Source organism: Nakaseomyces glabratus, chromosome L, assembly GCF_010111755.1.
Source record: "Nakaseomyces glabratus chromosome L, complete sequence".
Taxonomy (NCBI): Eukaryota; Fungi; Ascomycota; class Saccharomycetes; order Saccharomycetales; family Saccharomycetaceae; genus Nakaseomyces; species Nakaseomyces glabratus.
Window position 1 is genome coordinate 809,131 of NC_088962.1, and position 16,098 is coordinate 825,228.

At 38.1% G+C, this 16,098-nt stretch overlaps 8 protein-coding genes across 8 annotated transcripts; 5 read left to right on the forward strand and 3 right to left on the reverse strand.

Moving 5' to 3' along the window:
* Nucleotides 1-78: 78 nt before the first annotated feature.
* Nucleotides 79-2,655, reverse strand: GVI51_L07095 (uncharacterized protein; the record flags this gene model as incomplete). The annotated part of the gene is made up of 1 exon (XM_449091.1): nt 79-2,655. One exon carries the CDS (start codon nt 2,653-2,655, stop codon nt 79-81), a length of 2,577 nt encoding a protein of 858 aa, XP_449091.1.
* Nucleotides 2,656-3,843: 1,188 nt separating this feature from the next.
* Nucleotides 3,844-5,109, forward strand: RPN6 (proteasome regulatory particle lid subunit RPN6; the record flags this gene model as incomplete). Its single annotated transcript, XM_449092.1, has 1 exon — nt 3,844-5,109. The coding sequence occupies one exon, from the start codon at nt 3,844-3,846 to the stop codon at nt 5,107-5,109; it is 1,266 nt and encodes a 421-aa protein (XP_449092.1).
* A 277-nt stretch (nt 5,110-5,386) lies between these two features.
* On the forward strand, nt 5,387-5,950 carry SNU23 (U4/U6-U5 snRNP complex subunit SNU23; the record flags this gene model as incomplete). Its single annotated transcript, XM_449093.1, has 1 exon — nt 5,387-5,950. The coding sequence occupies one exon, from the start codon at nt 5,387-5,389 to the stop codon at nt 5,948-5,950; it is 564 nt and encodes a 187-aa protein (XP_449093.1).
* Nucleotides 5,951-6,174: 224 nt separating this feature from the next.
* BUG1 (Bug1p) lies at nt 6,175-7,203 on the reverse strand (the record flags this gene model as incomplete). Its single annotated transcript, XM_449094.1, has 1 exon — nt 6,175-7,203. The coding sequence occupies one exon, from the start codon at nt 7,201-7,203 to the stop codon at nt 6,175-6,177; it is 1,029 nt and encodes a 342-aa protein (XP_449094.1).
* Nucleotides 7,204-7,526: 323 nt separating this feature from the next.
* Nucleotides 7,527-8,579, forward strand: GET3 (guanine nucleotide exchange factor GET3; the record flags this gene model as incomplete). Its single annotated transcript, XM_449095.1, has 1 exon — nt 7,527-8,579. One exon carries the CDS (start codon nt 7,527-7,529, stop codon nt 8,577-8,579), a length of 1,053 nt encoding a protein of 350 aa, XP_449095.1.
* Nucleotides 8,580-9,081: 502 nt separating this feature from the next.
* On the forward strand, nt 9,082-10,602 carry DUN1 (serine/threonine protein kinase DUN1; the record flags this gene model as incomplete). The annotated part of the gene is made up of 1 exon (XM_449096.1): nt 9,082-10,602. One exon carries the CDS (start codon nt 9,082-9,084, stop codon nt 10,600-10,602), a length of 1,521 nt encoding a protein of 506 aa, XP_449096.1.
* Nucleotides 10,603-10,715: 113 nt separating this feature from the next.
* On the reverse strand, nt 10,716-14,006 carry POL3 (DNA-directed DNA polymerase delta POL3; the record flags this gene model as incomplete). The annotated part of the gene is made up of 1 exon (XM_449097.1): nt 10,716-14,006. One exon carries the CDS (start codon nt 14,004-14,006, stop codon nt 10,716-10,718), a length of 3,291 nt encoding a protein of 1,096 aa, XP_449097.1.
* A 364-nt stretch (nt 14,007-14,370) lies between these two features.
* Nucleotides 14,371-15,789, forward strand: QRI1 (UDP-N-acetylglucosamine diphosphorylase; the record flags this gene model as incomplete). Its single annotated transcript, XM_449098.1, has 1 exon — nt 14,371-15,789. The coding sequence occupies one exon, from the start codon at nt 14,371-14,373 to the stop codon at nt 15,787-15,789; it is 1,419 nt and encodes a 472-aa protein (XP_449098.1).
* Nucleotides 15,790-16,098: the final 309 nt, after the last annotated feature.

Consider the following 16,098-nt stretch of genomic DNA (forward strand, 5'->3'; position numbering starts at 1 on the left):
TACAAAGTTTTACAAGTAATACCAGCAATAAGTTATGAATCTTAGTAAATAAAGGTATTTATGATTGCTGTAGTTCAACTAAGCTACGCGTTTGCGAACATGATTGACTTCCTTTTCGATTTTTAAGTTTTCAATGCCTTCTTTTTCCAACAGTTTCTTAACTTGTTCCGGAGACAACTCATTACCATTCCCATCCAAAAACTTTTTATTACTTAGATCATCTAGCATTCTTTCAGCTTCATTCTTTTCTACTTTTTCACGTTTGTGAGGTGATGCAGCACCGTTGACATCAGAGACAACAGCCTTCTTTTCCTGCTGTTCTGGTTCTGCAGCAGGTACAACATTCTGGACATCTGTCGTAGCTTCATCAGTGGTGATCTTTGGAACGTAAGTGTAGTTAGCATATTCACTCAAGTCATTGAAATAGTTTTCACAGTCGTAATCCCAAGTAGATACCCATCTTGAGTTTCTACAGACATCCTTTGTCCAGTCAGTACCGTAAGCAATTGGAGAATGAGCATGGAAAAAGTAGATGGAAGCAGCAGTAAATAGAATTAATAGTGCATAAGCAGCCTGTTTTCTGTTTTTGCAAACAAAAGTGATAATGATATCAAATGCATGTGCCAAAGCTAAGATACCAAAGTAATAAGCTGGAAGGTAATGGTGCAAGAACAATTGACGACCCATCAAGAAGAATGGTACGTAATGAATTGCAAAACCCAGCAAATAGTGTAATACCTGAACATGGAAGTTAATAACATTCTTATCTTGTAGAATTGGTTTTCCGACCAAGAATGATCCAGCTTCGAATGCAAGAATAGCAGCGTATACCAATATGAAAGCACTAACAGCCCACCATGTAACAGCATTACCTAAAAGGTAAATCTTTCTGTGATGCTCACCCCAGTAACCAATACCACGTCTCATCAAAGGCCATTCATAAGCAAGGGATTCATAGTAATGAGTACCAGTTAGACCTTTATTAATCTTCCACATCTTCTTGTGATTTTCAATGAACTTTTCAATGAAGTTCATTGGCTTGTATGAAATACGAGGGGTATTTTCAGGCAATTGTGGGTTTTCACTTCCTTCAATGTACCACAGAAGCAATTCAGGCTTACCTTGAGTGGCACAAGTAACTTCCTGTTGATCAAAACCCCACTTTGGAAGCTTAACTTCGTGAGAGAACAAATAACAGCCAGTGGCGTGTCTCAACTTGAATTTGGTGTCAATAGCTCTAACTTCATGTTGGGCAATACCAGGCTTAGAAGAACTTTGGTCAATCTCGATAGTCCAGTGATCATTGATATCACCAGTGAAACCAAGGTAACCATAACCCGAAACTTCCTTTTGCCAGTCAGCACTTTCAGATACTGGTGGCTTGTGATCATGAGAGTGTAATCTTACCCCAGTAGCCAAATGCAGCAGGGAAATAGATTCACCATTCTTCAAACCAATAAAATCTTTCAAACTAGCACCTGGAAGATGACTTCTTTCAATGACCCACTTGTTGTTATCATCCAAGAATGGATATAGAGTGATTTGCTGTTGTTCAGATCCAGTTGGGTACGCATGACTATGAGAATGTAGATAACCACCCTCAGTGCTCAAGTGTTTCAATGTTACAATTGAACCAACGCCTACATCATAAACTACATCGCTTGGAATTTGATTACCTTCTAATGTAGCTCTGAACTCAGATGGGAAGAAACTAGAACCAGAGCCATCATGGATAAGGGCTTGGAAATGAACATAGAAGAAAGCAACGTATAACAAGATTGGAACACCTAATAGAAGGACTAATTTACCAATCGCAGCCTTGACAATTGTACATGGTGACTTATTCAAATCTCCGATCATAAACCACAACTTCCAAACGCATAGAAGACCAACCCAAGCAACTGTGAATAGACCAACCCATTTTGAGGAACTGGCCAAACCCAGAGCAATACCGGTTGCTAACAATGATTTCAAAGCCCTAAATGAGTTAGTTGGGTATAATTCAGATTTCTTGTATGAATACACAGCTGCAGCAATGAAACAAATCAATGGTGCATCCAATAGGATGTAACGTGAGATAGTTACAAATGAGTTTTCAAATGCAAAAACCAAAGCAAACAAATAAGCTACACCCAATCTGACACCAGAGGCACGCAAAGTTAAGTAAAGCATCAAGACTGTAAAAACACCAAGAGAGGCGGAGAATAATCTCATGGTGTAAAATGGAACAGTATCTGGATATTCTTCACCAATTGGCTTGAAGCTGAAATCACCGGTGTAACCTGCCAATGCACCTACACCAGCAAACAACATCTTCGCCAGAGGTGGATGCACATCCATGAAGAAGTCACCTTTAATATACTTAGATGCAAATCCACCAAAATGGACTTCATCAAATACAACACTGCTTGGCCATGACAACTTATAAAGCCTGACAAAGGCGGTTATGATTAGTAAAATAGCAACCATTAATTTTTCCTTCAGTGTCTTAACCGTACGTAATTTAGCGGTATCATAGTCACCTTCGAAGTCAATGTATGGTCTCAAAGGGCCTTTGTTAATCTTTACTTCGGGCACAGGGTCAACATCCATGCAGAGAAGAGAATCCGCTGTGCTCACAGGTTGGAGCTGTTTCTCCGCTTTTTTGTCCGACATTGGTTCTTTATGTGTATTTTTTTATAATAATTCGCTCAGTTTAACCTTATAAAGCTATACCAGAGCTCAATTCAATGCCAAAAAATACCTGGAGTATCTAGTATCAGTATCTTTTTGAGTATCAGTAGTCTTTCGAGGAAATAGAGAAAACAGAAACCGGGAAAGGTTTTATCTCAATTGATAAGGCAGAACAACTAAAACGTCCTCTTTGACTGAATTGGCAGAACGGTAATATGATTTGTCGTCGGTATATTTAACTTAGAGAGAACCAATCTCTACTTTGGAGGCCCTTTTAACCGACTTTCCCTCTATTTGAAGCAAAAAACGCAAGTCTCTCTCTCTCGCTCTCTTTCTCGTTTCCCAATTTGCAAATATTTTTGGCGTTGTCTTGCGACACTTTTTCCCACTGAGCAGCACCGACAGCAAGAGAATGCAGGTCATCACCTCGTTAATCACATGTCAAATGTCTGGCCTAGTTAGAACACGTCATGTGATGAAACACTCCACGAAGAGAAAGCATTAAAATAAAAAGCCAAGTAACGTGAGAACCCAGACACCACATACATGATCAACTGTGTCTGTATGCAAATATATGGGAAATGGACCCCTCCGGCACAGCGTTTGCATACAACCCAAAAGCATTCGTGAGCACCACAAGATTACCCGCCAAAATACAACTAAACCGTCGCATCTTTCTTGTCTAGAGATCAGACAAGTAGGTTGCTCCTTGCCTGACCAGGGTTACTGTATGCGTCGGGCAAAAGAAATAAACTCGGATCCTAGACCTAACAAAAAGCGACGGCACACACCACACAAAGAAAGCCACATTCTACTGAACATAGTTGTATGATCTTCCTAGACTAACGTTAACCATTCCAACGACCCAAGAAATAAATGAAAACAAGTTTTATTCAGACTTTAAGCGCCGATTCACGGCCCCCTCAGCCAGTAGGATATCCCATGTAACGATGTACGTCACGTATAAGGTAACTTTGCCACTTTCACTTTTCAGTGAGCTCGCCCTTTGGGAGGGACTGAGGGCTACTAAGAGCGCCATTAATGCAGTTATAAAGAGTAGTTGTTGGTGCTTGCAAAGGGTATTACTAGGCGGTAGATACGTATTGGTATCAATTCGTAGTTTAGGCAGAAGCTATAGAGATTGGTCAACACACTATAACTTTTTTTGCGATGATATCACTGGAGAGAGCCAAGGAGCTTGTGGAACAGAAGCAGTATGCAGAAGCAGAGCAGGTTTACCTGGGTATATTGAACCAGGAGGTTCCTATGGATGAGAAGAAGAAGGATGAGCGTGAGAAGGCTATCCTTGCGATGGGCGATATGTACGTTGAACAAGGCGACAAGGCCAAGCTAAGGGAATTCATACCACATTCGACGGAGTATATGATGCAGTTTGCTAAGTCCAAGACTGCAAAAGTGTTGAAGACCCTGATCGAGAAGTTTAGTCTAGTTCCTAATTCCTTAGAGGACCAGATATACGTTTGTAAGCAAAGCATTGACTTTGCCAAGAGAGAGAAGAGGGTTTTCTTGAAGCACTCTTTGGAGATCAAGTTGGCTACTTTACATTACGAGACAAAAGAATACAAGGATTCCCTAGCGTTGATTGAAAACTTATTGAGAGAATTCAAGAAATTGGATGACAAGCCTTCCCTTGTTGATGTACACCTGTTGGAAAGCAAAGTTTATCATAAACTGAGGAACTTGGCGAAATCTAAAGCGGCTCTGACTGCTTCGAGGACAGCTGCCAACTCAATTTACTGCCCAACTGTTACTGTTGCTGAGCTGGATCTGATGAGTGGTATCCTGCACTGTGAAGATAAGGACTATAAAACCGCATACTCCTACTTCTTTGAAAGTTTTGAGAGTTTCCACAACCTCTCCACAAGCAACTCCTACGACAAAGCCTGCCAGGTGCTAAAATACATGTTACTATCAAAGATCATGCTCAATCTAATAGACGATGTAAAGAGTATTTTAAATGCCAAGTACACAAAAGAGACATACCAGTCAAGAGGTATCGATGCTATGCGTGCTGTTGCAGAAGCATACAACAACAGGTCTTTGCACGAATTTAATACAGCGCTAAAGCAATATAGAACGGAGTTGATGAGCGACGAATTGACCAGATCTCATTTCAATGCTTTATACGATACGTTACTGGAATCCAACCTGTGTAAAATAATCGAACCATTTGAATGTGTTGAAATCGCTCATATTTCCAAGATGATAGGACTGGATGCCCAACATGTAGAAGGGAAACTATCTCAAATGATTCTAGATAAGGTATTTTCCGGTGTCTTAGACCAAGGTAATGGTTGGCTATATATATATGACACTCCACACCAGGATGCAACATATGATTCCGCTTTAGAATTAGTTGGCCAACTAAATAAGGTTGTTGATCAACTTTTCGACAAAGCGAGCGTCCTTTATTGAGCAGAGGTGAGACACCTAAAATGAAATACTCTCCAATAAAATCTTCACATATTTTAAATACTATTATTTAGATATACTAATGCACTCATTTCTTATCCCATAACATTGCCATTTAATTTATTCCTTTCTTGAGTAAAATCACCATTGTATGCTAATTTCTTTGAAATTTTTTATGTAAAAAACAGGGCGTTATATATAGTGACTAACAATTATAGAAAACACTAGTAACTAATATGCCAAATAAAAACTAAATTCTTCATTAGATAGTTCTCAAGCAATGTCAAATTTTGGTAGGAGAACATGGGACCGAGATGAGTATGATACTGTCCCTGAACTATCGCACCTACAAAGTCTAAAAGATACTCTTTCCGATGTCCAATTGGAACAATTGAAGAAGAAATATACAAACTATGACATGCTTCTGAAGCGATCTATGTCAGGCCTTAATAAACGTGTATTAGCTACAAACGTGTCATCATTCAAAAAAGGTCAACAATACGGATTCTATTGCGAGTTATGTAATATAACGCTAAAAGATAGTTTACAGTACGTTGACCATTTGAACCACAAGAGTCACGAATTGAAGTTTGAGGCTTTATTTGAAGAGCCATTAATTACAGAGACCAGAGATAACGATGATATTCCAATTGAAGAGTTCAACTTATTGTATAAGGAGAAAATACGATCATTTGTGAAGGCTAATAGAGTCGTTGCAATACCCAATGAAGATGACACTTCAAGGAGAAAGAAGAAGAGGAACAATAAAACCAATATTAGTAATAATGATAATAATGATGATGACACGATCAAAAAAGTAATGGGGTTTTCAAATTTTGAGTGAGATTCCTATTTTATTCCAAACTGATCATTTTCAATTTGATAACCTCACGCATACCAGTCGGCATTGTACAAAATAGTACTATATATAAGGCATAAATTATCGAGAAGAAAATACAATAAATGACTATTAAGAATACATATATATGGCAAAATAAATTCTAACAAACTGATATGCTATTATTAGCCCTTAAGAGTCATCTGTGCTTAACTCCTTACGGAAATAGATCAAAATTCTACTATAGGTCCGGACCCAATGCTTCTCCATGTCGTCATATCTATATTCCAGTTCCTCCATTTCTGCAACATTGCCCTATCCACTGTTTGTGTTTGAGCAATTCCATATGTATTAAGTTTTGGTGTCTGTCCTGTTGAGTTAGAAGGCGCATAATTACTTGTCTCAGAGTTTGAATTGAATTTTGCAAATTGTAAAGTTGGTGAGGCATTGACCGGCTTATTGTTATTTTGCGAGACTTCATTGAGTTTAACTTGTGTTTGTAGAAGTTCGTTCTTTACCTGCTGAAGATCGTTTTGAGTCAGTTCCAACATTTCTTTATATTTGGCATTTTCCTCTTGCAATTCCTCAATTACAGTTTCATGATCTATATTGGCAAACTTCAAAGTCTTGTTCTCAGCGATAAGCTTTTCTATCTCTTTCTTCAATTCTGATATCTCATCGGCTTCCTTTTCCTTATTTATAGTCGAAATGAAATCGTTACTATTATCATCATTACCAAACATGTCATCTAGACCATCTTGAGCCTTTGGTTCTTCTTTCTTATCAGTGTATTCCTCTTCAGCCGCCTTTTTTTCGTTAATATCACCTTGCAGTTTTGTTTCAACTTCTCTTGTCAGCTCTTCTACGTCTTCAATAGTCTTTTGGGCTTCATCCACAACTTTAGCTTCTTCTGTCGGAATTGATTCCTCTTTAGTATCAGCCACAACAGATTCTTCTTGAAGATCATCATCTTTAGTTTCTATTTCCTCATCTTCGGTCTGTTTAACTTCCTCTGCAGGGGTGGCTTCTTTGGAATCAGGAACTTCTAAAGCTTCCGTGCTGTCAGCAGTCTCTGTCGCCTCTGTAATTTCGTTTGCGCTATCATTAGCTTCTACAGCAGCTGCTTTGTCATCTCCTTCTTTGTCCTTATTCTTCTTCTTCTTGTTCTTCTTCTTGTTCTTCTTATTCTTTAACTCCTCAACCCTCTTCCTAGCCTCTTCCAACTGCTTAGCCCTCTTATCTTCTTCTGTATCAGACATATCCCTCAATTGCTTAATTTTGTTACAATGAATTTCAATTCCTACTTATAGCCATACCTTCAGACCTCCAGACCTCTAGTATTTTGCTCTTATTTATCTTGATTTCACTGGTTTCTCAACTTTTTGACAAAACTCGGCTCTTTCTTCTAGTGACAAAAAAGTTCGAACACAACCGTTTACAAAATCGAAGCTATATCACAATGAATTGATAAATAAAATTGAATTCGACTGCTTCCACTATAATTTGAAGCTAGCAAAGTAATTGTTTTACCATTTATAAGATAGAGCGACGAAATCGTACTTGAATTACTACAAAGGATATAATGGATTTGACTGTTGAACCAAATTTGAAGTCTCTGATTACTTCTTCTACTCACAAATGGATTTTCGTTGGTGGTAAAGGTGGTGTTGGTAAGACGACGTCTTCTTGTTCGATCGCCATTCAGATGGCTCTTGCTCAACCACACAAGAAGTTTCTGTTGATTTCTACTGACCCTGCGCATAACCTGAGTGATGCCTTCGGAGAGAAGTTCGACAAGGATGCCAGGAAAGTCACCGGTATGGACAACTTGTCCTGTATGGAGATTGATCCTTCTGCTGCATTGAAGGACATGAACGACATGGCTGTCTCCAGCGCAGGCGAAAACGGTAACGACGACTTGGGAGGACTGCTACAAGGTGGCGCTCTAGCCGACTTGACTGGTTCTATCCCAGGTATTGACGAAGCTCTATCATTTATGGAAGTTATGAAACACATTAAGAAGCAAGAACAAGGTGACGGTGAAAGTTTCGACACTGTTATCTTCGACACGGCTCCAACTGGTCACACACTGAGATTTTTGCAATTGCCAACAACTCTATCGAAACTACTGGACAAGTTTAGCGAGATCACTGGTAGACTAGGCCCTATGTTGAACTCCATGATGGGTTCAGGTAACGTTGACATTGCTGGCAAACTAAATGAGCTGAAAGCCAATGTTGAAACCATTAAAGAGCAATTCACCGACCCAGACCTAACCACTTTTGTCTGTGTCTGTATCAGTGAATTTTTATCCCTTTACGAAACTGAAAGATTAATCCAGGAACTTATCTCCTATGACATGGATGTTAACTCCATCATTGTAAACCAATTGTTATTTGCGGAGTTCGACCAAGAACATAACTGTAAGAGATGTCAATCGAGATGGAAAATGCAAAAGAAGTACCTTGACCAGATTGATGAGTTGTACGAGGATTTCCATGTTGTCAAAATGCCTCTATGTGCCGGTGAAATCAGAGGTCTAAATAACTTGAAGAAGTTCTCCCAATTTCTATTCAAGGAATACGACCCAGTCGCTGATAACACAGTCATCTACGAGCTAGAAGAAAAGAACTGAAATATTTTATCTCCTAGCCATTCCTCAATCTCTCGCATAGATGCTGCAAAAAAGCAATATATATTACTATATAAAAGTTTAAACCTTGAATATACCACACTTCTTCATGACAAGCAAACCTGCGAGCCCACTTCCCTGTGCTGTTTCAGTTCAACTTGCATTATATCCTGCTTTTATCTGTTTATTTACATCTTCCAACCAATGTTTACGCGTCCACATGTAAACAACACCAATTTTCATTATTTTTTCATGAAATTTCAGTAAAGTTGGCAAGACAGTGGCTCATAGAAAGTAATAAACTATCTCATCGATAGTAACTGGACTTTGATCCACTAATAAAATCGGATATATTTTGCAACCATCTTATATATAAAACCCAGAACTGAATTGATATTTGCGGGAAGTAAGCGTTCGGAGAAGTATATTACCTAAAAACACTTAAAAGAGGACGTATTGACATTGGGAGCACCTTGAATCAGCTAATATATCTAACACAATACCTATGAGCCTGACTATAAAGAGGAATAACTCAGTCGAAAATGAGGAGAATTCGAAGCGGTTAAAAGATGCCACTGGAGAAAGGGTGTATGATGTAGTTGCCACCATGGTCAGTCTGATCCCTGGAAAGGAACAAAGCTATGAAATTAAAGATAAGTCAGTTACTTCTGTTGGTAGGAGTCGATCCTGTGACATAGTTCTACAGGAGCCTGATATCTCGACAGTTCATTGTGAAATGTATATTGTTAGCATGAAGCTAGATAACTCTGAGAGGAAACTGATAAATATAGTGGACAAGAGCAGAAACGGAACGTATATCAACGGCAATAAACTTATCAAAAGAGACTATGTTTTGAAGAACGGTGATAGAGTTGTGTTTGGCAAAAGATGTTCCTTTTTGTTCAAATATGCATCAACCACATTCGAAGACTTAAATGAGGAAGACAAGGCTTCTGATATAAGTGATGAAAATAGGAAAGATGAGAGTTCAATATTTAAGAAACCGCAATTTAGTTTTACTAGTAGTCAATCTCAGGTGCGAAAATTCGCAAAGTTAAAACCCCTGTCATTTTTTGATAAATACTTGCTAGGCAAGGATTTAGGCTCAGGGCATTATGCAATTGTAAAAGAAGCCAAAAACAAAACTACAGGGGAAACAGTGGCGGTAAAGATATTTCACCCTCAGCAGAATGATGATCAAAAGAAAAATAAACAGTTTAGAGAGGAAACTACTATACTAATGAAAATCCATCACCCCAATATAGTCAATCTATTAGACAGTTTCGTAGAGCCCATTAGCAAAACTCAGATTCAAAAATATTTGGTCTTGGAAAAGATCGATGATGGTGAACTATTTGATAGAATAGTCAAGAAAACCAGCCTACCACAGGAAGAATCGAAAGCTATATTCAAACAGATTTTAACAGGTCTAAAATACCTACACAGTCAAAATATCATTCACAGAGATATAAAACCAGAGAATATTCTTTTGAACATAAGAAGACGCCAATCTCCAGATGAAAGACAATTAGGACCATGGGATGAGGACGAAATTGACATTCAGGTTAAGATAGCTGATTTTGGTTTAGCCAAATTTACTGGTGAAATGCAATTCACCAATACTTTATGTGGTACACCATCATATGTTGCTCCAGAAGTCCTAGTAAAAAAAGGTTACACTTCTAAGGTTGATTTATGGAGTGCCGGGGTAATCCTGTATGTTTGCTTATGCGGCTTCCCACCATTTAGTGATCAATTAGGCCCCCCTTCACTAAAAGAACAAATTATGAGCGCGAAATATGCTTTTTACTCCCCTTACTGGGATGAAATTGATGATGCAGCCCTTCATTTGATTTCAAACTTACTTGTTCTGGACCCAGAAAATAGGTACGACGTCGATGCCGCAGCTGCACATCCTTGGTTAGATTCAGTATCTCATCTGGATGTCTCACACAATCTGAAGAGATTACAAATTGATGAGAATCGAATGCCGAAAACATACTCAGAACTCTCTTCACTTCACTAGTTACGTAAACTTTTATAGAGTTATAATGCCATCTAATGACTAGAACATTTTTATCATAAGACTATATAAACGTAGATATGGTATATCTGACATCAGGCAGGTTATTTTTAGCATTACCACTTACTTAGTTGTTCAACCTTTTCTTGAAGCTCTTTCTTAACTTTGACTCTCATGTAGAAAGTATCACAATTTTTGTTTGAACATAGCACTTCATTGTGTAAGGTGCCTGCACATCTTTGACATTCGGTCCAGAGTCTTGCATATTTCTCTTCCAATTCCCGTACTTCATATAAGGCCTTAATATAAAGTTCACTTGATCTTGACTTACAATTAGAACATAATGGACCTTCTCCCTTTTTCAAAGGACTTCTACACCCTTTACATGCTTCAACCTTTTTGATGAAGCCCATCAACCCGCCCTTGGTATTTCCTGTATTAATTTTAATCGATTTGATAGTGAACATCGAAGTGGCCTGCTTATCACCAATAATAGGCGCCACTATACTAATGATTGGGTTCTGAAGTTGGTTTGTCAAATAATACCTAGAATCAATTTGAATATTATGTTCTAGTACATATAATGGATCCTCAGCTCTATTATAAAGCTTATCACCACCACCAGTGATGACATAATCCACACGATCACCAATATTAGGACCAGAGCCATCTCTTTTTTTCATTCTCTCTGCTAAAACGGCATGTGGTTGTGGATTTGTGTAATTTGGTGCCAGAGTCTTTGAAATGATTAGTTTAGAAATATCTACTCTGTTTTGAAGAATATCATCAATAGTGGCTTTTACAAAGCCCAATGCCGAATCAACATCTCTATCAATTAAAATCTTTTTCAAAACTTTATTCATGATGATAGATACAAGTGAACAAGAATCACGACGAACAGAAGCTAAACCCTTTTGGTCTAATTTATCATATTTATCTGGATTTGTCCAATACAGTCCGGCATATCTTTTCTTATTAATTAACAAGTATGGGAAATAAGCCTTTTCAAATTCTAGATTGATGGGGTGTTTAAAAAGCTTTGAGACAAATGCTGCGGCCTCTGCGCCCAGTTCCATTGCTTCTTTCAGATCTGTTGTACCAAACTTAACCATGACTGAATCGGTATCACCATAAATAACTACTGCATCATGCTTGGCACCATTCTTAATAGAATATTTCTCCTCAACAGCCTTCTTTGTTTCCATAATCATAACACGACCAAAAGAAGTAACCGAGGAAGAGATAGCCAAACAAGGAAGTTTGCCGACAGTAGCACCAGTGAAACCATACACGGAGTTTGCAGAAATTTTCAAAGCCAATTGACGACCGTTAAGAACATCTCTTTTGAAAGGATCTGTCTCATCTCTCAAATCTTTCTTTGCACGCTTTCTAGCGCTAATCAGTTCATCCAAAATTATAGGTAAAATACCACGTCTCTTTTTAGTTGTAACAAAATAGTCACCATTCGGTGTTATGATATAATCTTCCTCCTTTTTTAAGTTCAGTCGATCAACTGTTGCTTTATTGCATAATGTCGTGTAGCATAAGTTATGCGCCATCATGATACTTGGATACAAAGAGTTGAAATCCAGTGTTGCAATAGGAACATCATAATATCCTCTGATAGGTTCAATAACAGTTGCACCTTCATATTGCTCATCACTACCATGTGAATGCATGTTAGGGATGACTGTATCAATTTCTAAACATTTTCTGAACAATTGAGACACAACCTTAATTTGCTGACCACGAGCTAACAAGTAAGAAAATGGAATACCAGTGACACGGGCCATTTCCGTATAATTCACCAATGCCATTAGCTTTTCTAACAATCTCAAAGGTAGGTATGCATCTTTCAAACAGTAAACAGCCAGCCTTCTTCTTGTTTCCCTATCTCCATTTTGTAGATCGGTAATAATACTATGATGAACATCCTCCTTTTGTTCACCCAAAAAATTAGCAGAAACCGCATTCAAAGTATAAGATCTCAACTTATATTCTCTCTGAACGAATTGTAGCAAATCTAGTTGCAATCTACCATCTATATTAACATTTTTAGTTTCTCTGGTACCGTAAGCTTTGGAAGAAAAGATAGATTCCTTGATTTCTTGTTTGACATTCTTTAATCTACCGAAGTATGGGAAATTCTCAATCTTAAGTGCTTTTGCTCTATTCAATAGATATGGTATATCAAAATTAGTGGTGTTGTAACCAATGATAACATCAGGATCAACTTGAATAATGAAATCACGCCATTTTCTCAATAAATCTTCTTCAGTTTCATTATCAAAAACCTGAGAACCAGTAATAGGTGCACATGTATCTAGTGTAAAAACATTTCTTATGAATGGTTTCTTTTCCCCAACAGTATTCACCACATTTGCTATTTGAATAACTCTGTCGTGCTCCGGTTCTGGGAATATTCCGGGTCTACCCGCACATTCAATATCAAACGACAAAATACGTAAAGGTGCAGTGTGAGACCATTCACCTTCAGCTGGATGTGATATTAGGTTTCTGTAGTTTATTGTAACTTCTAGTTGACAGGTAGAAACTTTTTGGCTGTCACTAACTACATTGTATTTGCCCTTTGGCAAAGTGACCCAGGACATACCTACAATTTTACAGTCAACCATTAATCTCAGAGTATATGCTATGTTATCGTAAGTTGTTGTACCATTAGCGAACCACGAATTGTAGTTAAAGTGCCCTTTTTCAAACGCAGTTCTCAATTTGTTTGTAGCAGAAGGATGTGTAGTGTAAACTTTCCAAAAAGGAAGCATTGTGTCACCTGAATAGCCCCATATCGATTGCCTCTTTACCACCTCGATCGAATCAATTGCATTTTCATACATTTGATTAACATACGATATAAATTTCTGAAGTTCCTGTGGATCTTGTGCATTAGCGGAGTTTGGAGCTGGAACATATAAGTAATGTTTGAACCCTGTTACATTACACAATATGGAATGCCCTTCACTCGTAACACCAAATAATCTTACTACTGCAGATGTGTTCTCATCTTTGAATCCGTTGATGGTAGCTTGCTCGGCTTCGATTTGTTGAAATGATATGTCATGGGTCTCCGGATTGAAATCTTCTGCGATCAGCTTTCTGTTATAGTTTGAAGTATCCGTTTCATCCTTAAGCGCAGCTTCATGCTCCATGAGCGATAATTCCCTTTCAAATATCGACTCCATCTGTTTCCCTTCTTTGTCAGCACCAGCTGCTTTGTAGCCTTTCTGCTTAAATTTTGTGAAGTTTTGTGTGGGTATAATCTCTATGGTAGAAACAGGCTCACTACCAGCACTATGATCCTGTGACTGCACTTTCATCTTCTTCTCATGCAATAGGACTTCACCATCCAGTGGTTCCTCATCACCAGGCCTCTTCAGTGTAGTTGTCATTATGATCACCGGCTGTCTATTATTTAGCTATCTTAGAAATTTCAATATAAGTTTAAACCTGGTGCACTAAAATCTACACATCTGATAAGGAGAGTAACTGATAATTTATTGGTCTAACAAACTTTAAAACGGTATTTCTCAGGTGTGTCAAAATGTTCTTGCCCATCCGATGAGCTTCAAACCTAGGCTGACGCGTCGTGGGTTTTGCAAAAAAGTAGAAATTCGTTCCCACGCGATGGGCCCGACTGCTAATGTACCACTCTATTAATCAACACTGAAACTATTTAATCAGGCATCTAACAGATGGGTAACTTTTGATCTTCGTACTGATTGAACCAATTGAAGAGAAATTTAGCGAAACAGGATGGGTGTATGCGAGCAATACAAGACTGCTGGCCAAGATCAGCTATTTGAACATTTTGAATCGTTAGAGAAGAATGAACAGCAAACGCTTCTTGATAACTTGGAAAAGGTAGCTAACCGTGTTAGTCCTGAGAAGCTTGTTAGTGATTGTAAGAAGGCCATCCAATTGGCAGAGGAGAACTCTAAGGCTGGATCACATATTCAACCACTGCCATCCAGTTCTTATGAATCTATCATCGACAATCGAGAAGCTGAGACCAGATATTTTAATAAAGGTGTAGAATCACTAGAAAGAAGTGAAGTTGGAGTGATTTTACTGGCTGGTGGCCAAGGTACGAGACTAGGTTCTTCTGCACCTAAGGGTTGTTATGACATTGGCTTGCCATCCGGTAAATCTTTGTTTCAAATACAGGCTGAAAGAATATATCGCTTACAGAAACTAGTTGGCAAGAATTGTAAGATCCCATGGTATATTATGACATCCGAACCTACAAGGAATGCCACGGAGCAATTCTTCAAAGAGAATAATTATTTTGGCTTGAATCACGGTGATATTACTTTCTTTAATCAAGGTACTTTACCTGCATTTGACCTCAAGGGAGAAAAATTGCTACTAGGATCCCCAACTTCTTTGGTACAATCTCCAGACGGTAACGGTGGTCTTTATAGAGCAATTAAGGAAAATAATCTGGTCGACGATTTTAATAAAAGAGGTATTAAGCACTTGTACATGTACTGTGTTGATAATGTACTATCTCTTGCTGCAGACCCAACTTTTATCGGCTATGCCATTGAACACAAGTTTGAACTTGCCACCAAGGCTGTCAGGAAGAGAGATGCGCACGAATCTGTTGGTCTTATTGCTACGAAAGACAAACGCCCTTGTGTCATCGAATATTCTGAAATATCCAAAGAACTGGCTGAAGCTACTGACAATCAAGGTCTTTTGAAATTACGGGCAGCTAACATTGTTAACCACTACTATTCTGTTAATCTACTTGAAAGAGAGCTAGATAACTGGTGTGACAACATGAGCTACCACATTGCGAAGAAGAAGATTCCTATATACAACAATAAAACAGGTGAATTTGAAAAACCTGAAACACCAAATGGTATTAAACTAGAACAATTCATTTTCGATGTTTTCCCAACAATCCCAATGGAGAAATTTGGCTGCTTGGAAGTGCAAAGAAGTAAGGAGTTCTCACCATTGAAAAACGGACCTGGTTCAGCAAATGATAACCCAGAAACAAGCCGCACAGCATATTTAAAATTAGGGACCTCGTGGTTGAGAAGCGCTGGAGCAGTTATTGACGATAATATTCTGGTAGAAGTATCAAGTGCTACAACATACAAAGGAGAAAACTTGTCTCAATTTAAGGGCTACAAGTTTGACAAGAACAACTCCTATGTTGAATAATAACTGAGTAATACAGTTCAATTTCAATCATTAGAATGCATATAAATATATATATATATATATTATAGATAAACATAACTTATTATTCATGAAAAATGGATACAATGATATCCGCGATTAAGTTCTATAAACAAGAGTCGTTTATATACAAAATAACAACACTAGTATCGTAAAATGTCGAATTGACCATGCATTATGTTTTTGAAATGGCTGATATAACTATTTATCTTTTTGTATAGTCTATCACTCAATACTTGAGATCAACTTACATGTTAATCATATGTGGAAAATGTCATTATTATCACACGT